This window comes from Anticarsia gemmatalis, chromosome 21 (genome assembly GCF_050436995.1).
Source record: "Anticarsia gemmatalis isolate Benzon Research Colony breed Stoneville strain chromosome 21, ilAntGemm2 primary, whole genome shotgun sequence".
In the NCBI taxonomy this organism is placed as follows: Eukaryota; Metazoa; Arthropoda; class Insecta; order Lepidoptera; family Erebidae; genus Anticarsia; species Anticarsia gemmatalis.
Genome location: NC_134765.1, coordinates 5,897,753 through 5,917,931, shown reverse-complemented (window position 1 = coordinate 5,917,931; position 20,179 = coordinate 5,897,753). Strand labels below are relative to the sequence as shown.

Here is a 20,179-nt window from a genome sequence, read left to right as displayed (position 1 = left end):
AAAGTAATTACATCTAAAATGAAAAACCATTTTCAACACATCTATATATTTACATTACAAGGATTTTAACAGTGCTATATGGGAATTATACATTGTACGTAACAAGAGCTATTGTGCTCTTTGATATTCATTGTCAAAAGCAAGCCAAAATGTTACATTGCCAGGATAAAACACAAAGTAGGAATGTCTTGGGAAGCTGAAAGGTTGTACCGTGACACCACACTGCGCCCAGCCAAATCTTTGCATCGATTTAAGTGAACATAGCATGGGATGCTGCCGTCGCGCCACAATCTTACAGCCAACAATGATTCCCTTGATTGATAACATCAACCATGTTGACGAAAAATATTAATCCAAAACATTCAATAACAACTTTCATAATAGAAGGATAGAATATTAAATATATTTCACATCGAAACAATCAATCTACCATTGCAGTGTTCTTGTGCTATAATAATACTGTAATGGACAAAAGCTGGTGAGGTGTCCCTATAATCGTAACAGACTATAGTTAATGGCTATTTGCATGGCCTAGTAAATGGTAACATCTTAATTAAACCGTTTCCAAATCCTATAAACTACATCCTCTAAAATACATATAACATCGTGCTATGTGAATGAATTGTTATAATAAAATATTTTATGTTAAATATGTAGATGGTGAAGATATAATTATTAGCAGGCGAAACTAACGTACATTTAGAGTAGATATCCACCTCAGGTGTTACGATTGTCAGAAATCAGAAACTTACATGATCATGACACATTGTTAGTTTATACATTTTCTGGCGACTTAACGGGACATTCATAAATATACATTCTAAACAGCGATAAAATTGTACGCATTATTACGATATAATTAATTAGGCAAAGGAAAACACTTATTATAATATTATTTTAGTTCTACAAATTATGAACTTTTTTTTTTAAATAAGTTGTTAGTAGTAACAAGTGTGTATATTATGTCACCGCTAAGCTTAGTCGGTGAATTTACGGTTAGGGTTGCGTCCGAACAGGGCGGTACGAATCTCTGGCAACAGCTGGGCGGCTATTAGCTCCAGGCGGGACTCCAGGGTGTTGCAGATCTGCATATAACAACACCATTATCTCTATATCACCTCAAATGAAACTTATGTCTATGTTGGAGTGAATGTACAAAAAATATATATGTTGTTCAAGATTTTTGAATAGATTCCTACATCACAATATTTTATTTTCCTCAAGTATCTAGAACAATAAGAAGTGACGTACCTTGATGCGTCCCTTGAGGGCAATGAGCTCAATTCCACCGCAAGTGTCTGGGGACAGGTAGTTCTCAGTGTCTACCTTCAGGAGAGTGTCCTTCTTGATCTTGGCTTTGTAGTCATTCTGGGCTTGGCCAAGTACGGACTCAACCAGGCTTTTGTCAGCTTGACGCACACGGAGGGTGACATTAGGTTCCATCAGCTGAAATTGTTTGTGATAAATGTAAACACAGAGTTAAAGCAAAAATGTTACAATGAGAGCTACAATTTATAAACTGATGTGTTAGGCAGGATCAAAATGTTTTGAAACCTATAGAAACTGTTTTTGTGAATGTGGAGGTGACTGTACTGACCTGGAAGAGAGCCTGTACGATCAGGGTGGTGAGCAGCTCAGAGTACATCTTGCTGTCGCTGGGTACCTCAGCCAGGCGCTTGCGGGCCTCGTCCAAGAGGGTACGTACGTGGTCTTCACGTACTTTAAGTACTCTCAAACGAGCCTGGTTCAGCATGTTCGAAGATTGGCTAGTAAACAAATTGATGTATTCAAATATTTTGTTTGGAAAGTTATACCTTAGTAGAGTTTATTGAAATATTGAATAATCTGTACAAGATTATTCTATATCATGTTTTTATTTACAACAGCATAAGGTAATCTTGAACTACTTGGAAACAGATGACTGAATTTCTAATCAAGGCCATCAACTAGTATACTTTATAGGAAGTTGTATCCTTAGTCAAGCTTAAGGAAGCCTATCCCCTACTTTTTTATTAACCTAAAAATATAGTCAGTCAGTTTCTCTTATCATTATAGATAAATGTTATCTGTTCATTCAGTACTGCATCACTCATAATTTCATTAGAATGTTAATTATTTGAAAAATAAATATGTATTTTAGAACAATAGATGTAATAGTAAAACAAATACTTAAAAACAATGCTAAGTTCAAACTAGAAGATTGTTTATGGCAATCATGTGAACCAAACTAGGTATAACTGTAAAACATGAATCAATTAACTGAAAATATTTGATTGGTCACAGTAGTAGGTAATTATTTTGTTAGTAGATATATGAGAATAGATTATTTGTCTTCATGTTAGCACTTTATCATGTTTGAAGTAACACATAAAGTACTGCTTACCAGTCACATGACTCTACAACATAAGATTTTTAGGATGAGTAAAATCTGTTATGTAGATAAGTATTATACTATTTTTGCTTCAAATATGATGAAAAGTGATTAAAGAATTGAAAGAACTTAGCTATAGTAAAGCTTTTCATTGATAAAGGGAAGGACTTCTACTATATTCAGTACTGTCATACATTTTATGCTGATAGAATCTTTAGAGGGAATTCCAATAAGGAAATAAGGCCATAGTTCTATGACAAATTGAATGACCTGTATCATGTATATCTATTTGTTCCAGTAAAGTTGGTCAACCATTCCCACATATTGAATGATCTATAGGACAAGTTCATAAATTTTACCTGACTGACTTATATGGACCTAGAGAAAAGAAATACGCATCACCACATCTCACACAGAAAATAAAGGGACCTACATCTTTTTCTGGAGTTCAACTTGTTTCTCTTTCTTTTCATAGTATTCCATGATCTTGAGTCGCTGCTGCTGCACAAGACGACCCTTCTCGATGTTGAACTCCTCTTCAGCCTTAGCATCGATTTCTTCGGCTTTTTCATTGGCCTCTTGTTCGATGAAGGCCATCATGTGCTTGATCTAGTAACAAAAAGTGAAATATTTCAGTGAAAAAGCCATTGTTCAATCGTACAACAGTATCTTTAAGCATTTTGCTTCCCTATGCAACTTAGACGACAATCTCAAAGTGCCTCGTCTTGGATCAATTATTCTGACAAATCCATGTCGACAGATCTACGCTGCTTTTAAGCTGAATTGCGTATTTTATAAACGTACCTGTTTTTGAACATCTGCGTCGCTGAGCGCCATGGCTGCTGGTTAATATTTAGCACCACTAACACGAAAAACAACCGATAAAGAGCCAGAAAATCAAAAACTGGCTCGAAGAAGTAAGTCGACGCCTATCAGACGTGCTCCTTCATTGAACAATCATATGATCCCTGTGTTGCCAAGAAAACTCGCCATAGACAAATTAATCGATATCTGACTTCCTTTTCTAACTCGATTCCCACGTGATTCCAATGAGATTCTAAACTTTTTTAGCTTTTTATTCTTATAGGCATTAGTCTTATATGGAGACAGTTCTTTCTAAACTAGCATCATTATTCTACAATATCTTTAAACGTTGTTATAATACTTATAACAGCTTTTAAAGTTAAAAATTGATTTCTGTTATTACTAACAATGACTAAATGTAAGAAAACCGTTTGCATGCAAAAACACATTTTATTAAGCATAAAAATCCGTCAGTAACATTATTTATTCAATGAGGAAATTAATAAAAAACATATGAAAAATTTAATTTGATTAAATTCAAGAAACGTGACCGCCAAGCTTTGGAAATCATAGACAAAATGAATTTTTCCACTGATTATGAAGAAAGGAGTTTGTAAAGTGTTGCAATAAAATTGAGTGTTGGCTGTAAAAATCAAACTAAATACTAATTATTTAAATTTAGTTATTTTATGAAAGTCTTCACATTATATTTGTTTATGACTATGATGAAAATTAAAAATTTGAATAAAAAATCTACAACATTTCGTCTTTTTTTGTTTGTCTCCTTTAAATAATCAATTAGTTACTTGAGTGAAAATTGTTACAGCTTTCCGTCCGCTTTCAACAATATGGCCGCCAGTTGTTTAGGGTAATGTGGCGTTCGACAAAACTGAGTGAAATTGTTAAAATATTTATAAGTGACGTAAAGATGTATAAAGTTTTCAGCGTTTTATAGCAGTGTTTCATGCAAAGACGGTCTCGAGCATCTTTTTAGTTCGTCTTAAAATTTTTGAATGCATATAAATCGTAATCTAAATTGGACAGTCAACAAACTTTTGTTTATTTCATTGGAGTGGATTTATTTGTTTCTGCAGGGAATACTCGATTATGAACCATTCATACTGGTACTGAAATAGTGGAACAAGGACTGACGTCGACACATTAGGTAAATATTTAAAAATAATAAAGAATTGAGTAAATCAAAAAACGGGTCGCCATTGTTTGACAGGGGACGAATAACCATAGTAAAATACTGATGTATGTATGATACCTACTTCATTTGTTGTTATTAGCAAACGTTATCTCGTATTTCCTATCTTCGCATTGTATACCTTAAGTGTATGTATGTAATTCATTTGGACTCGTTTCATAAATAGTCTATAAGTTGGAATTGATACAGAGCTGTTTCAGTCAACAGTTTTACCGTAAGGTACTGTAAATTTCACTGAAAACATTGCCTTTCGGCGTGTTATTATACTGCCTCTCATAAATTAACCAGTTGCAAGCTTTGCCCTAATATTATTTTGATTGGAAAGTGTTTATAACAATGAATTTAGGTATTGTTTTTAGACTTCTGTATTTTACCATAAGTTCTTCTTTTTTCCCATAGAATATATTTAAAAATATTGTCTATTTCCTATTTAAGGCTTACTTAGTGCAAGTAAATGCCTTGCCTAGTCGAATGCGCTTCACCCATGTCCAGTCAAGATATTGGAAAGTTGGTCTTGAAATATCAAGTTGGAAGACTTTTGAAAAAGACTTTATTTAGCTCTCTGTATGAAATGTTAGTACCTATTTTCCAGGATATTATTGCATTATGTGACTTCTAATCTGCCATACCGATAAAAATATACCAACCTCAGGATATTACTAGCTGATTACCACACTTGTATTTAAACAATTTACAACTAAATAATTTTAACAACTTGAAACAACAGGATACACAGTGGTGTGGGCTCTCTCAAGAAAATCAAGTTTTAATATAGTTATAAACTAGTTATATGATTTATTTTTACCTCGGTTCACTAGAATAGTAGCAACTTTAATTATGTAGTTTGAAATTCTCTAATATAATTTTTCTTGATGATACTGAATGAATAATATGAATGTAACATATCAGTAATGATGTAGATGTCAATAATACCTAAAAATATTATATTAAATATTTTTATAATGATTTCAGGTTATGGCAAACTTGAATTTTCAACAAGCACCTAGAAGCCTAGCGAGCGGCGGTGTGGGTAGTCGCGTCAGCTCAGGGCTGGTGGGTGGTGTGTCAGGCCATGTGACGCCAACTTTCGGAGGCGCTCTGTCGCCAGGCCGAGGCTCCACTGCCATGCCTGGGGGCGCTCCGCCCTCTATGGCATCTCGCGCAACACTTTTCGGCCAGCGTGCGTTTGCTGACCGCAGGGTACCCATGCCAAACACGTTAACGCAGCCTAACTCAAATTCCATGGTGAGATGTTAGATTTAGCTGTCAAATTACTACAGAAAGTTAATATTTCTGTAAGTGGGTACATTGGTAAATAGTAACTTTACTTCTTACCTTCATGACAGAGTATTATCAGTTCCATTTTAATTTTGGTCATTATTTCTTAGTGGCAAAGAATTACTTTATTCTTTGTGATTTGAAACCATTTGCTATTGTGTAAAATATTTAGAATCCCTGTGTATAATTACATTTCACCTAATCATGTTGAAGGTATTAACAATCCTTGTGTATAAGATTGTATTCTAAAGGCATGGCTTTCATTTTTTCATCCATTACAAACATTTGAAATTTCTTTAACTTTGCATGATGCAAAGTTAAAGAAAATTCAAATTGTCTTAATTCCATGAAATAGTTCAGTGAAGTTATTTCAAGAACAGAGTCAGTGAATTTCAGTGTCAACTTAGGTTATAAAATATTTTCTGGGAGATTGTAATTTTTTTTAGTGTGCTATGTTACTATAGGCTTTTCTAGTGAAAATGGTAAGAGATCCAAGGGTTTAACTGATTGGTGTTGTTTTGTTTCAACTACAGTCGAGTATGGGCAACCTGTCTCGATTCAACGCGAGTAGTAATTACCACTCGGTGTTCGGCGAAGGCGGCGACACGTCGACGCCACCGCTGTTGGACCTGAGCGAGTTCCCCTCACTGACGGCGCGCGGGGCCGGCGACCAGGCTCCAGCCGCCGCGCCACCACCCCCCGGCTCTAAACCTTACGGTCAGAATCTTTATCATATACACAACACAATGGATATCATGTTTTTCCATCGTAACCACTCTATATCCGAATATTGTTGGAAGCAGTGGGTATGGTGAAGCAGCCTACATCGGAGCAGTCGGAGTTTACGATGTCGTCGGAAGACTTTCCGGCGCTACCCGGCACGTCGAGCAGTGGAGGAGCGGCGCCCCAGCCACCTCCCGGGCCTGCGCCTCCGCCGCCTGACTTTGCTAATCACAACGCCGACAAGCCCAGGAAAGGCATACAAACCTCACCTGACGGTAATTATCAATCTATAAAACTATCTATAAATCATAAATTCCTCCAATCATTGTACTGAAATTTCGAGTTAAGGATTATGGGCATTTTTATTTTAAACCCAAGGCTTGCTTGTCACTATAATTGTCTAACATAGATAGTTATTTCATCCAATAAACTTATTTTCTTATTAGAACATGAAATAAATAAGGCACATTTTTCGCATTCCTAGATAACTTGCAATGTAATTGGTCTAGTAAGATTTTGTGTTCTTCTACTAGAATTTCGTAACCATTGGTTTATCGTTATTTACATATTAAGCGGGTGAAGATCGGGCGTAATTTATTATGGTCCTTATTTCATTTCACTCTCGGCTACATATTTTTTCACCCGGGATCCATGCATGATTTAACTACATCATTATTATATGGAATAATTCTAGATAACTAATAAACTGAACCACACCTGACATGTAATTTTTTTGTCCCTAAAGTTGTCAGTCAAGGAGCACACACGGAATTCTATGGTGTGTATTTATTTTTTAGGATGGTAGTATATTAAAGTGGCTTAATTATTGCGTAGTGCACGTTTGCTAAAGCAGCTTTAATGTATTGACCAGATGTTCCATTGAAGTATTTATTTGAATATTGGCAGTTGATTAATAGTATTGTGTTTTTAGGTAAAGTAACGAATATACCAGAGACGATGATACCAAATCAGTTTGGTATTGTGGGACTTTTGACGTTTATTCGAGCAGCAGAGTCGGATCCCAGTTTAGTTTCGTTGGCGTTAGGGCAGGATCTAACTGCGCTTGGACTGAATCTAAATTCACCAGACAACCTTTATCTCACTTTCGCTGGACCCTGGGCGGACACGCCTTGCAGGTGAAAAACAAAAATTATATTCAAATTTATTTACAAATATTCCAATAGGAGCAAGTTGTCTCTGGAGGAATTACATTTTATTTCATATTTTCAGAGCAGATTAATTATTATAGTATATTTTGGAAAGGTGTTCAGTTTTATGAAATTAATTATTTTTTTCTCTGTTTCAGACCACAGGATATGGACTATCACGTGCCTCCCGAGTATTTAATCAATGGTTCTATTAGAGAAAAGCTGGCGCCACTGCGACTGAGTCGATATAAGGAAGATCTATTGTTTTATTTGTTCTACTGTTTCGTGGGTGACGTGCTGCAAATTGCAGCGGCAACCGAACTGTGAGTCCATTATTACTGTTACTAAATTAATTATTAGGTAAATTGTCAATGGTATTTATTTTATACGCAAACTGATCGTACATAAAAGGCTACAGTTCAGATGTCAAATATTGATTTCTATTAAAAAAACATGTATATTGGATACAGTAAAGAGCATACAAAGTAAGTTGTGTAAGTGTTACGCTATTGCTAGGCATTTTGCAATCGTTTATAGGACTATGTCATCACTAGATAACCTCAGACCTTGTTTTTCAAAGTACTCAAAATATTTGCATAAACTGGCCTCATAATTAAATTGTCCCACAGCAACAAAGGGCATAGGTGAATTGCTTAATAAATGTTCATGATTGCCCGTGTTTTGTTTTTTGACATTTCTTGCAGAAAACCCTAGAAACATGTTTCGTGTGAGGTTCTTCTAACCTTATGTATGTAACCTAAGTAATATGAGTGGTTGTATTGTTTCAGATACAATCGTGAATGGCGGTATCACATGGAGGAGAAGGTGTGGATCTCTCAAGCGCCAGGCATGCCGATGGTGGAAAAAACGTCAACGTACGAACGTGGCACCTACTACTTTTTCGATGCGCACAACTGGCGAAAGGTATGTAAGATGAAGTCAGATCCTGTATATATTGCCTTGCGATTTATTATTTATCTATATATAGTGTGGTAGGGCCCCTTTCTAAATCCGACAAAATATTTAAGTTTAGTGAAAGATGACCTGAACAAATAGAATGATACAATGGTTTTTCTAAGTAAGATAATAATCATGTATGGTCTAATGTGTACACTCTAAAATGATTCTGTCTATAATCAACCGAAATAATCTATTCCTAATCATAAACAGATGTGCTACATTGCATGTTTTCGTGTAAGATTGACTGACGTGAATTCAGAAAAACTACAGGAATTTACCAACTTAATGTAACTTTGTTTTACTTTTAGGTGGCGAAGGAATTCCACTTGGACTACAGCAAGCTGGAGGGGCGACCGCAAATGCCGCCGCACGTGTCCACGTAGCGTCCCCGCCGCGTCCTCTCTCATACACCTATTGTAGTTTTGTTATATAAAAAGTACAAGTTTAAAAAAAGATTATACTCGTTTTATTTACTTTCGCCTCATTTCAAATTACTAACACTGAATGCAATAAGGTTTAATGCTGAGCTGTGAGCTATATTGCACCTTTTGTCTTAATAATAACAATTAATTCAAAATAAATTAAATGTACAGTCTCTCACTGAGTGCACTGAGCCAGTTCTTATAGTAGAAAATTCATAAGTAATGCCAGCATGTATTGTGAGGTTTTGGGTTTAATTTTGTTAAAAGTACCCATATGTTGGTAATAAAACAATTTTAGTGGTATTATAATATATTGTAAAATCTCACGTAGGACAAATTTTCCATTTAAAAAATATGGTACATAGAGTGAAAACACTAGCACTAAAGAGTACCGTAATTAACGCGGTTAAAGCATAATGGATTAGCAATATTATACAGTGGCACTTAACAAAACAATCACTTCATAAACTTTAACTCAAGTAATACCCTCTACATGCTTCTGAACACCACTGGATCTAATTTAGACATAGAAAATAATACTAAACATAATCCTTACTCTATGGTTGCATGTTAAAGAGTGCCAAAATTATGGGTCTAGCATTCCATTAATCTTTCCGGAGACTTATGCCTAAATACTATCATGAGGTTTAGAAGACTCAGTCTACTTCATCAATGATGCTGCTCTTATTTTGGGGTGCTTGAGAGGATTCACCTACATTTTCCTTCATAGTAGGTTCTTCCTCATCAGTTTTGCCAGGTACCCACAAGCCTGCATCTACACATTTCTTCATATAGTAAATGGCTTCTTGTTCTTGCATCTTAGCAATTGTTGCTTGGAGCAATGGAACATCTTGGGCATCAAAGCATTTTTTCAGCTCCTGTAATAGAGATTTCATGGTTTATAACAAACTATTTTAACTGCTTTAATTTACATTTACACTAGAAGTTCAACAATGATGGTACATACATCAGGAAGCTCTTCATAAACTTCAACAGGATCCAGTCCACCAGGTCCAAGGCGTGCTTTCCTCTCTTCTTCCTCCTGTTCTTTGATGGCCTCCTCAATCTTCTCAGCAGCACGCTTCTTGATTCTGGCTTTGAACTGTTCAAGCTCATCATCAAATGAGTCTTTGTAGGTCTTCTCAGCCACTTGGATTCTGTTTTACAAATTAACATCATAAAATATTCAAGTGGTTTAAACAACCTGTTTACATTAAACTATAGATATTAAAGCTCCAGCAGTTTTTAAATTAGTCTAATAGATGACATGAAAACATTTTGACTGGGTTAAGTTTATTTAGAAATGGTCCTTTGGATTTGTTGTATGTGTTTAACAGCTTTTTTTTAAAGAGATGAGCCTGGCATAGAGTGGGAAACTCAACAGTGGGTAGAATTAGGCTCAACTAGACAATGAATATAAAAAAAATAGGTAATTTACATACTTAGAGAAGAATGATCCAACACAGGCTCTGGGGTCTACATCCAGTTGTTTTGACAGTTCCAGTATGTACTGCATGCAGATAGTCTGGTGAGCCACATGAGCCATCAAGTCATGTTTCTGAAAATTAACATAAAATTTTTGAATGTTTAGTGCTAAGAAAAGTAGTAAGTAAAAATTTAATTGGAGATCATGCTACAATTTATTGAAATGCGTAATATTGGGCCAAATCATTAACTCTTTATTTTATCAATAATTGGTGACTGGCCTAAAATAAATTATTGTATCAACAGATGTGAGTAGAAACTAATCATATTATATTAGATGTTAGAAAACAATAAATGTTTTAAAATACAAACCCCTTCCATCTGTAAATTGATGCACCAAATAACAAGGTAGTTGGCAGTCTCTTCACAAACAAGTTGACTGTTATCCTGCAGCATCTGCCTTGAGTCTTCATACCTCCTCATCATGCCAAACTGTTTCAATAATTTTTCATTACTAGCAATAAACTTCTTCATTTTTGCCTCCTTTTCCTCCTCAGTCAAGTTTTCATCCTTAGGCCTAGGAGGCTTGGAATTAATGACGGTTTTGGTGAATCCAGGTTCACTGATCGTGTCCACATTCCATGGAGTCTGTTTCTCTTTCTTTTTAAGTTCATCTTCCTTTTGTTTTAATTTCTTCTCCTCATCTTCAAGCTCAGTTAGCGTTTTCTTCAACGAATCTAGATCGGGACCGGACGCTTCAGCGAGCTTCTTTTTGGTTTCATTCAACCTCCTCAAGTTTTCATTCTTTTTCTGATTGTATTCGTCTCTTTCTCGCCGCCGCTCCTCCATGCGCTCGACTCGTGCTTGATGCCGCCAACGGAATAGCGAAGGTGTGTCAATGTTGGGGTGCGTCTCGTCTTCATCATCAGATATCTACATCGGAATGTCGGTGCGGTTAGTGTAAAATGCAAACAACAGTTCTAATATACTATAATGTAAACTATTCACATACCTCTATATCCTTCCATTTGCTGTAGTCAACCATTTTGTTGTCTGTTTAGTTCTCACAACCGTGAGGTGCTTAAAAAACGATAAATAATCAAGTTTCACGAATGAGGTAAACGGTTTACTTCCAGAAACACAAAATATCCGGAAAATTCTCTCAAATTCACACAGACAGCACTTACCACAGATAATAAATCGTAAACGTCACTGAGTCTATATCATAGACAATTACGTCCATAGACTATGTATAATTTATATTATTATAGGAACTACAAACTTTAAATAAATATTTACAAATTTGGGTACTAGAAAATGTAATTATCATGATATACACAGTCAGTCTAACAATTTTGGTATTAGAATATAATAATATTAAATCTGTTGATGCATCAGCATATTTATTGTTTTAAACTCAATTTCAACTAATAACATTAACGATATCATAACATGTTTTAAGAGGTAAGCAACTAAATTAATATAATTATTTAATGTTTCTTTTTCTTCTTCGCGAGCGTGGTGAGAACAGTTGTCATTATTGTTGTCGTGGTCGTCATCGCTTCCGTGGTAGCACTGGTAACGTTATATGAATCCTCATCGTTTTGACCAGCCTGGTTCTGACCCTCATCAGGAATACTTATTTGGAACTGTAGCAACACTACTAGGTAGGTAACCATAGTGGCTAATAACTGCAATTAATAGAATACAATTATTTACATATTCTATGTTATAAACTAAGCTTTTAAACAACGAAAAGCTCAATAGAGTAATGAATGTATGTAAGTAAGTAACTCAGAAGTCGTACAAAAATTAAGTATACTAACTGATTTGAATAGAGTCCTATCGACATTAAAGAATCCTCCCAAGCTGATTTGCGAGGGATTCATTTCAGTAGCTCTCAGGAACATGTTTACTTCAGTTTGAGCGTCCGTGTTCATCCAAGACAACTCAACCATTAGCAACTTCTTCTGGAAGTTCGTTCGCACCTGTGTTTACGAAAATGGAAGATTAGTATGTAATTCAACTTACAGAAAATTTGTAGAAAAAAGTACTTACATTGTGAGAGGCGTAATGAGCTTCATCGCAAATGAAAAACAATAGGAATATACTGCAGAATGCCGTCAAGGCGAGACCAATATCTTTGATTCCAAAACCTTCAGAGATTTGACTTAAAAGTCCGTAGATAGACAAGGTAATGATGAGGAAAAGGTATAGATTGACGAAGGTGAATGTGTAGCAGTTAGAGATGCCTGTGTCGCGAGAAAGTTTGCTGAGACGAAGCCAGAGAGCACGGTATTCAGCAACCTTGCCTGCGGGTCCAACGTGGCGCAGTGCCTGTTGGAAAGGGATCAAGATTACAAACTACTTAATTACTAAGGGTTATTCGTAAAATACAGCATTGTGGAGTCTCGTACTAACCTGTTGGAAGTCTTCAGCCAAGATATTGGCACAAACGCTAAGAGTTTCACAAAGTAGGTACCAGTAACCACCAAGCATGTAGGTCAAAATTTCCAAGAATACGTATGGCACAAGTTGCATGGGCTTGAAGTGTACCATGGTAACATGCGTCACAATAACAGTAGATGTTGACAAGATTGGAATGATGACGGCAATGGCTAAAGCTTTCTTGTACATCTTCAAAGGAAGAGGACGGTTTGATAGTTGTTTGTAGACTAACTGCAAAACAAGGATGCGGTTAGTTTCCTCAAAAAGAAAATAAGTTTTTTAAATTAGTAATTTGTTCTGAGTGATCAAAATTACCTCCTAGAAAATATGATTAGCTTACCTCAAAATCCACCCATCCGTTGAGAACGTCAGCTATTTTACGAGTTTCGTACCAAAGAATTGGGACTGCAATCATTGGGAACAAATAAACTGTGAACAGGTATTCAATAACGGCTTCCTCAAATTTTCCTTCAGCGGTGCGAAGAATTTGAACTTTGTGGAGTGAAAGATATAAAACGTAGCCAATCAACGAGCAGTACACCAGTATGGAATATAACATGGACGTAGAAGCAAATTGAAATTGGTTCATTCCAGCAATAGGTCTCGTAATTGGTAGGACACCCAATATTCTTAATAAAGTAAACACAGGTTTGATGTTCTCGTACACAATGTCGTTGGAGAAGTTATCGTCTACAAGGTTATTTCGCATGGGAGCGACAGCATTGGGCGAAATCGGCTTTACAGGGGTGCGAACCGGAGTGACATCGAGAAAAACTATTTTGTTCTTCGGTTTTTCATCAATATGGACAGGAAATCCATTTGGTATGGGAACAGTTGTGGGAAATAAACTGTTACTGGTATAGTAAGACATCGTGGAGAATGTTTTCAGTTTACGACCGTCTCGGATACTTGCTGTTCCACACTGGCTGGTTGAAATTTTAGTTTAAGAGGAAACCTAACGATCAAGGGCGTAGCATCATCATATTTCAAATGTTGACATGTTGATTGGCGCCACGTGAACTCTAAGTTGTCCTTGAATTAAAGTTTCATGCGTACTTCACCTTGAAAAAGACCTTCATTAGGTCACACTTTGTTTAACAACATGTCATCTTTCACTTGCACGTTGCATATGTAAATAGTAGTTAGAGCGGTAGTTAATGTATTACACACGTAATTCCGTTTATCGTTAGCTTACTCATGTGACCTTAACCTACACCACAGAGCAAACTTATTAATTAGATATTATTCAATACTACGGAACTTTTAGTCTGGGCGCAGACGTGTTATAAGCCGTCTAGTGGTAAACCGACAAGTTTGTCTTATAGTTCTGGAATCCGAATAATACTAGACAAAAAGTTTAATATAGAGATAAAAATAATTAAATCAGAAGAAGTTTATGGTAAGTTAAGCGCGCTTAATAATAATTACGAAAATAGAATTTAGCAACGTTTCTAAAATTTACAAGTACATAGATTCATACTTTCCAGCTGTAGATGTACCTATATTCTTAAAGTGTCATTAATTATATTATTTCAAGCAATCCTGGGAAACGAAGTGATTTTCCCATCAGTGTATACGAGCCAATTTACCTAATCCTCGATTAACCCGGCTGGGATGCAGCTAAATTTGATTGTGAGCGGCTTAAGAAACCCCTGCGGCCAACCTTTCTTCGTGATTGCTCTCTAAGGACCGGCCCTATATCTTGGATGCCTTATACAAACTGACTACTACGTTTATTGGGTAGCTTTATTTGGGATTACATGAACGCGGACTGTGAAATTACGCCTATCTTCGAGAGGTCTGAAACTTATGAGACGTGTAATTGTGACAAATAAGAAAGAATTTCGTCTGAACAAACATTACAGTGGTATTTTTAACACGCTTTTAAAGAGCTACGAGTCTTATTGGTGCTTCATAGGTAAGGTAAAATTTGGGTTCTTAATGCAAGTGTGTTATGAAAGCTTTCACTTTACTTATTTGGTATGAATTCTGCACCGTAGATTTTCTTGGTCTAAATAAAGTGAGATGCTACGGCGTTGGCATATTGAAATCTCAGCAAGTCGACGAGTGGTTTCGAGTGGTTTCCGTCACTCACATTCCCTCTCCGATCTGATCTCTCGCACCATTCATTGATAATCCTTTTACGTGATTTCTATTACAAGGATTTTGGTGTTATACCTAGTGTGTAATGTGCTATGAATATTACCGGTCTCATAATGGGTTGATGCGTTTTTTTTTTGTTTGAAAACGAAAGTGATGGTTCCTGTATATGGTTGGTTTCGGAGATGGTCTTTATGACAATGTGATCGGGGTAATTTGTTTATATTTAATTTATCGGTTAAGCAAGTTTGCGGATTGATAAGTTAGTTTTTATTTTCAACATGTTTCGTGATAGCCGAGTGGTTTAAGTTGGCACCTCCCACGCAAGTGGTCGCAGGTTCGAATCCGAGGCAACACACCAATGACTTTTCGAAGTTATGTGTGTATTAGAAATAATTATCACTTGCTCTAACGGTGAAGGAAAACATCGTGAGGAAACCTTGCATGCCTAAAATTTGTTTAATACATTTATTGAGAGCATGCAAAGTCCCCAACCCGCACTTGGCCAGCGTGGTGGACTCAAGGCCTAACCCCTCCCCCTCGTTTGGGAGGAGACCCTTGCCCTGCAGTGGGACAGATATGGGTTATTAAAAAAAAAAATGTTTCGTGACCTCAAAAATAAACTTTTACGAAGAAAGTTCACTACTGCAGGATAAAACGTAACATATGGAAGCTATTGGATATTGAAGGACTACAGATAATTACGAGAATCTAATAAGAATATTTGTCTTACATCTGAAGGCGTCTGCAAATATTATTCTCGTTTTGTTGACAGGTTGGATGGCTTAGGACTGCCGCTGTCGCTGTCTCTACGGAACGAAAATAAAGATTTATTTAGGTAGTGTTGCTTTTATATCACTTGTTTTGGTTTCCTTGAAGAGATGTTTTTGTTTATTTTATTCCTTCTCAGGAAACTTTTATTTTGATCAGTTACAAACTAGCATCTAGTGACCATTAAATTCACAAGTAAATATCTTAAGAGTAACTATTCAAATACGTCTACAGAGGATCAGAGAAAATATCTTATTTTTAGTTTTTTAATTATATTTGTGCAAGTTTATCATTACGTATTTTAGTAGATGAAACTACATATCTAAAATGTATGAATAACAGCGTTATTAAGTTAACTATGTTTGGTAAAAGTTGTATAAGAGCAACGTCAGTGTTCTCCGATGTCTTGTTCGAAGTTCAGCCTTACAGCGAATAGTTGTGTTCTTGTGTTGCCAACTTATAACAACCGGCATGACTGACAAGACTATGCCATAACTTTGTCATTTGCTTGTTCTTAAGTGTGTGGGAGTGACGCGAAATAATGTAGATATAATTATCGCAAATTACTACAAAAATACTTCTTCGCAAACTCTACGCAAAAAAAACTGCGTGCATACCTATTTGTGTTGCGTACCTTAAATTGGTATCTTACTCTAATGTTTAGAATCCTCCTTTTTAAATAAATAGTATGTAAAGGCTAACTGAGAGCTTTGCCTCTTAAATCCAATTTTAATACTTAATGCTACTAATTTTGTAATCTATACTTCTCTTGTGTAAATACAAAAAAAGTTGGATAAACACTAAACTGTAAACACACGACTACGAAAGTACAAAGTAATACGCACATAATAATATCTATATTATTATCTACATCATAGCCAAGCATTAAACAAACACATCCATCACGTTTTAATCACAAACATGAAAAATTAAAAATCAGAATGCACAAGCGTGTCATGCAGAACCGTAACAGTTGACAAAAGAGGCTTTTTATTAATAAAGCTATGTTGCCCCTTTGTGGCAATCGGGTGTGGTTTGAAGCATCTCATATTTGTATAGAGTACTATACAACCTCGTGGTAAAGGGGGTCAACCGTGACGATGCATACGTATACAACGCCCCCCTTCTTTTATATGGGGGTTAAAAATATGATTAACAGCTGTGACCTTATTACAATGGGTAATAAAATCGGGGAGAAATGTGTATCCTTTATTTGTGTTCTACTTTTGTTTACATTTATGCACGTACGGCGTTTATGTTTCTCGGATTTTTTATGACTGCAAGAGATTTTTTGTTGCCCTAATAAAATATTATATCGTTCGAATAGTGTTATTCAGTTTCTAATCTCGGAAACTAATCAATTTCTTATCGGGCGTAAGTGGATGGTAATCACTGATACACAATTTATTGTAATAACACAATGTAAAATGCAATTAATTAAATAGTTTACTGATCGATTTCTAGATTGCGTAAATGTAAGAAAAAAAAAGAAAAGAAAAATGCTAAACACTGTAATCAAATCGATTACAGTTTTTAGTTGCTAGGTAAAAAGTGTTAAATGTTCATGAGAATTGTACCGCGTTTAAAACCGACACTTAAAGCATAGCACATATAAACACGACAAAAGAAAATCTTCAAAGATCTGCGGTTCACGTAAAAAACCATTTTAAGTAAAGAGAATGCTCCAACAAAAGCGGGCCTTATAAAACCTCTTTCTTGTAGGAGTTTTCTTTCATCCAAGCAGTGGTGGATTAGAGTAGATTACAAGTCGGTACAATAGTTAGGCTCTATTAGGTGGCTGGGCTCCGTCGTTATCTGCTCGAGACACGAGGTTTTGCGGGCACATGTGCTTAATTCCGGCAATAAGTAGACACGTGCCGTGGGAAGGTAATGACGTGTCGGACGTGCTACTGTTATCTTAGGACTCGTACGTATTATATTACATTCACGAGTGTTATCGTTACACGAATTATATTCAGAGGTGCGACTTCTATCTGTGAATGTTGTTTAAAGACTTTGTTAATTGGTTTCAGAAACTACTTACTTGTATTTTAAGTTCTCGTTTTGGCGAGCAAACAAAGAGACATTGATTAATGTATAAATGGTAATGTTAAGCCGCTCTGACAACAAATACTTAAAGTGACTTTAGTGATAAACTACATCTTACATTATTGGGCGAGATATAGGTGTAGTTACAGAAAAAGCAGTCATCTTAGCTAAAAGCCAGTCAAGGTTCATTAACTAAAAGAGGACCCTTTTTATATCTCTTTGGCAGGTAGGGTCTCAAACGGCCGCATAAAATGTTATTTTTCCAATAAATCCGTCTAAACCAATCAGCACTCTTGGGTTAATTTATTTCAGGATTTTTCCGCAATAAATTCTTGATCGTGCAGTGTTGGCCACTAACTTTAGCCGACAATATAAATAAATCAATCAATGTGGTTTATGCAGAGAGATTCCGTGGCTTTATTTGGTTAATACATTCGAACAAAATACTTCAATCCAACCAGTCGCACAGTTCTGCGTGTTGTGAAATGATTAGCAATTTACAGTAATCTATTCGGGTATGTGGACTTAATAGGCCGTATTCAATGTTTCATTTACATTATTGCAGGTTCAGATAAAACTCTTAATTAAACTGCACCCGATAAATGCAAAAAAAGTGTCTTTCAGAAAAGCCGCCTGAATTTCACGATTACAGTTATTACTTCAGAAGTCGTCGTGGACACAATAATCCCACTTAATAACATTGTGGGCTGATTCAGGGCGGACAACTATTGGTACAAATAGTATTATCGTATCTGTCCCATGGGATAAATTTGCGAAGAAGTTTTTGCTCGGCAGTGTAACCGAATGACGGGCAGTTGGATATTATCTCAGTCCTTCGAGGTTTATTGGTGGTGCGGTACTATCATCCTTTATGAATGAGCTACTACGCTATTGTTAGCGGTATCTATGTGTATCAGGTAACTGGTAAGTAGTATCTAAGCACTAAATCTTAATGTATGTGTTACTGGAGAATATTAGATATCTAGGTCGGCAAAGGAGCTTATACTTTATGGCTTGTTACCTGAAATGTACGTTTTTGCGCATTGAGATTGCGATCGCTTTGATGTACGGAACATTATCAAGATCACCTGAGACCGTTACTTTGTACTTAGAAGCAGACAAGTACTTGTAGTTTCATTTTATATTTTTGTTATAAATTTAAAGCCAGTATTATAATCAATTAATATAATGTATATAAAACTCTTCCGTTGCTGAGTGACTGATGGACAACGCACAGCCAAAACTACTGCACGTAGAAAGTTGAACTTCGGTATGAAGATTTCCTAGGAAGTGTAGAAGATCGTTAGGAGAGCATTTTTGGAAATCCCCCCGAAGGGGATAAAAACGGGAAAACTAATTCCAGGCCCACGAAGTCGCGGGCAACCGCTAGTACCTACGCATATTTATTGTGTTTATATGTATAAGAGTGTAAGAGACAGCCCGTGCAAAATAAGTTTCGGAAACCTGTCTATAACATTGACACGTCGCCGCATCGGTGATGGTAGTCATCTTGTAATCACATTACCACGTAGGCTTGGTACGTTGCGCCGGAACAAGCGTGAATGTTGGCACACACATTATTGTGACCTCAATATGTGAGGAATAATCGGCTGAAATTTTTGTGTCAAGGCACAGAATATTCAATTATAATGGTCAAGGTTTTCACTAAAATGTTGGCCCTAGTTTATCCTACCCTTCAGCCCATTTAGGTTAAGACAACAGTGACGTAACACATTGTGATCGATGACATCATTTGAGATCCACTGGACGGCAGAGACGTTTGAAATTGAGACTATTGCTTCTTTAAAATTTATATGGTTAGATGAATCACAATTAACATCAACACCTTAAAAAAAATCAGTAATATGTCGTCTAATTTTGTCAGTTTTAGTAGTTTATCTAATATTTATTATAAGGACTACGAAGTCAAACTTGCCCTAAACTCATAATACAAATGTGAAGACAAATTCTGTCTTGCATATATTATCTTGAGGAAAATATAGATGCACTATATTCTTTCTCAGAAATGTTGAGTGGTATAAAAATGTCGTGTACCAAATGATTGCTAAGTTAGTTTGTCAGTTAGTAACGAGTTGTTGTGGAGTTATATTTTAGCGGGACGTCTCAGCCCGTGTTCGGATGCGGAACTAACAATATCCGCTGTTCGCCTGCTACAGTTTCGTTCCTCTCTAGTCTGGTGATTAATTATAACATTCATGGTAGGTTTTGTTTACCTATGTTCTACGATATTGACTTCAAATCTGCATACCCCTTTTCCGAGCTAGTGGTAGATTCCGTATTAATCTTAAGTGTCAATATTCGAGCTAAATGAATAAATGATTTGACTATGATTTTCATATTTCGGAAATAAAATATTGTGCTCAATGTAGCACACAGCACAGCAAGCATAATAAAGATGTAAAGTAAAGTAGGTAGGAACTAAGTGATTTAAAAATGCAATTTCAAGTGT

General features: G+C 36.1%; 4 protein-coding genes across 6 annotated transcripts; 1 reads left to right on the top strand and 3 right to left on the bottom strand.

Annotated features, from left to right (window-relative positions):
- Window positions 1–29: 29 nt before the first annotated feature.
- On the bottom strand, window positions 30–3,351 carry Vha26 (V-type proton ATPase subunit Vha26). The gene is made up of 5 exons (XM_076128947.1): window positions 3,176–3,351; window positions 2,805–2,980; window positions 1,598–1,766; window positions 1,252–1,446; window positions 30–1,085 (listed from the first exon to the last, which is right to left on the bottom strand). Exons 1-5 carry the CDS (start codon window positions 3,206–3,208, stop codon window positions 978–980), a joined length of 681 nt encoding a protein of 226 aa, XP_075985062.1. The 5' UTR covers window positions 3,209–3,351; the 3' UTR covers window positions 30–977.
- Window positions 3,352–4,128: 777 nt separating this feature from the next.
- Window positions 4,129–8,950, top strand: Rga (CCR4-NOT transcription complex subunit regena). 3 transcript variants are annotated; one of them, XM_076128270.1, is made up of 10 exons: window positions 4,129–4,340; window positions 4,821–4,958; window positions 5,358–5,630; window positions 6,197–6,380; window positions 6,467–6,661; window positions 7,132–7,164; window positions 7,318–7,522; window positions 7,693–7,857; window positions 8,323–8,458; window positions 8,803–8,950. In XM_076128270.1, the coding sequence occupies exons 3-10, from the start codon at window positions 5,361–5,363 to the stop codon at window positions 8,875–8,877; spliced, it is 1,263 nt and encodes a 420-aa protein (XP_075984385.1). In that variant the 5' UTR covers window positions 4,129–4,340; window positions 4,821–4,958; window positions 5,358–5,360; the 3' UTR covers window positions 8,878–8,950. The 3 variants fall into 3 exon arrangements, with proteins under 3 accessions (XP_075984385.1, XP_075984384.1, XP_075984386.1); XM_076128269.1 differs by lacking the exon at window positions 4,821–4,958; XM_076128271.1 differs by lacking the exons at window positions 4,821–4,958; window positions 7,132–7,164.
- Window positions 8,951–9,208: 258 nt separating this feature from the next.
- Window positions 9,209–11,543, bottom strand: Cdc37 (cell division cycle protein 37). Its single transcript, XM_076128272.1, has 5 exons — window positions 11,354–11,543; window positions 10,714–11,274; window positions 10,359–10,474; window positions 9,884–10,073; window positions 9,209–9,794 (listed from the first exon to the last, which is right to left on the bottom strand). The coding sequence occupies exons 1-5, from the start codon at window positions 11,384–11,386 to the stop codon at window positions 9,573–9,575; spliced, it is 1,122 nt and encodes a 373-aa protein (XP_075984387.1). The 5' UTR covers window positions 11,387–11,543; the 3' UTR covers window positions 9,209–9,572.
- Window positions 11,544–11,831: 288 nt separating this feature from the next.
- LOC142982172 (gustatory and odorant receptor 24-like) lies at window positions 11,832–13,660 on the bottom strand. The gene is made up of 5 exons (XM_076128556.1): window positions 13,130–13,660; window positions 12,763–13,020; window positions 12,400–12,678; window positions 12,168–12,329; window positions 11,832–12,032 (listed from the first exon to the last, which is right to left on the bottom strand). Exons 1-5 carry the CDS (start codon window positions 13,658–13,660, stop codon window positions 11,832–11,834), a joined length of 1,431 nt encoding a protein of 476 aa, XP_075984671.1.
- Window positions 13,661–20,179: the final 6,519 nt, after the last annotated feature.

Coding starts and splice junctions, on each gene's coding strand:
- Vha26 (XM_076128947.1), bottom strand. CDS start 3,208: ATGGCGCTCAGCGACGCAGATGTTCAAAAACAG. Junction 2,981..3,175: donor ACGCAGATGTTCAAAAACAG/GTACGTTTATAA, acceptor TTTTGTTACTAG/ATCAAGCACATGATGGCCTT. Junction 1,086..1,251: donor CCCTCAAGGGACGCATCAAG/GTACGTCACTTC, acceptor TGTTATATGCAG/ATCTGCAACACCCTGGAGTC.
- Rga (XM_076128269.1), top strand. CDS start 5,361: ATGGCAAACTTGAATTTTCAACAAGCACCTAGAAGCCTAGCGAGCGGC. Junction 6,662..7,131: donor CATACAAACCTCACCTGACG/GTAATTATCAAT, acceptor TTGTCCCTAAAG/TTGTCAGTCAAGGAGCACAC. Junction 8,459..8,802: donor ATGCGCACAACTGGCGAAAG/GTATGTAAGATG, acceptor TTTTACTTTTAG/GTGGCGAAGGAATTCCACTT.
- Cdc37 (XM_076128272.1), bottom strand. CDS start 11,386: ATGGTTGACTACAGCAAATGGAAGGATATAGAG. Junction 11,275..11,353: donor GCAAATGGAAGGATATAGAG/GTATGTGAATAG, acceptor ATTCCGATGTAG/ATATCTGATGATGAAGACGA. Junction 10,475..10,713: donor TCAATTTACAGATGGAAGGG/GTTTGTATTTTA, acceptor GTTAATTTTCAG/AAACATGACTTGATGGCTCA.
- LOC142982172 (XM_076128556.1), bottom strand. CDS start 13,660: ATGTCTTACTATACCAGTAACAGTTTATTTCCCACAACTGTTCCCATA. Junction 13,021..13,129: donor ACGGATGGGTGGATTTTGAG/GTAAGCTAATCA, acceptor CTTGTTTTGCAG/TTAGTCTACAAACAACTATC. Junction 12,033..12,167: donor ATAGGACTCTATTCAAATCA/GTTAGTATACTT, acceptor TATTAATTGCAG/TTATTAGCCACTATGGTTAC.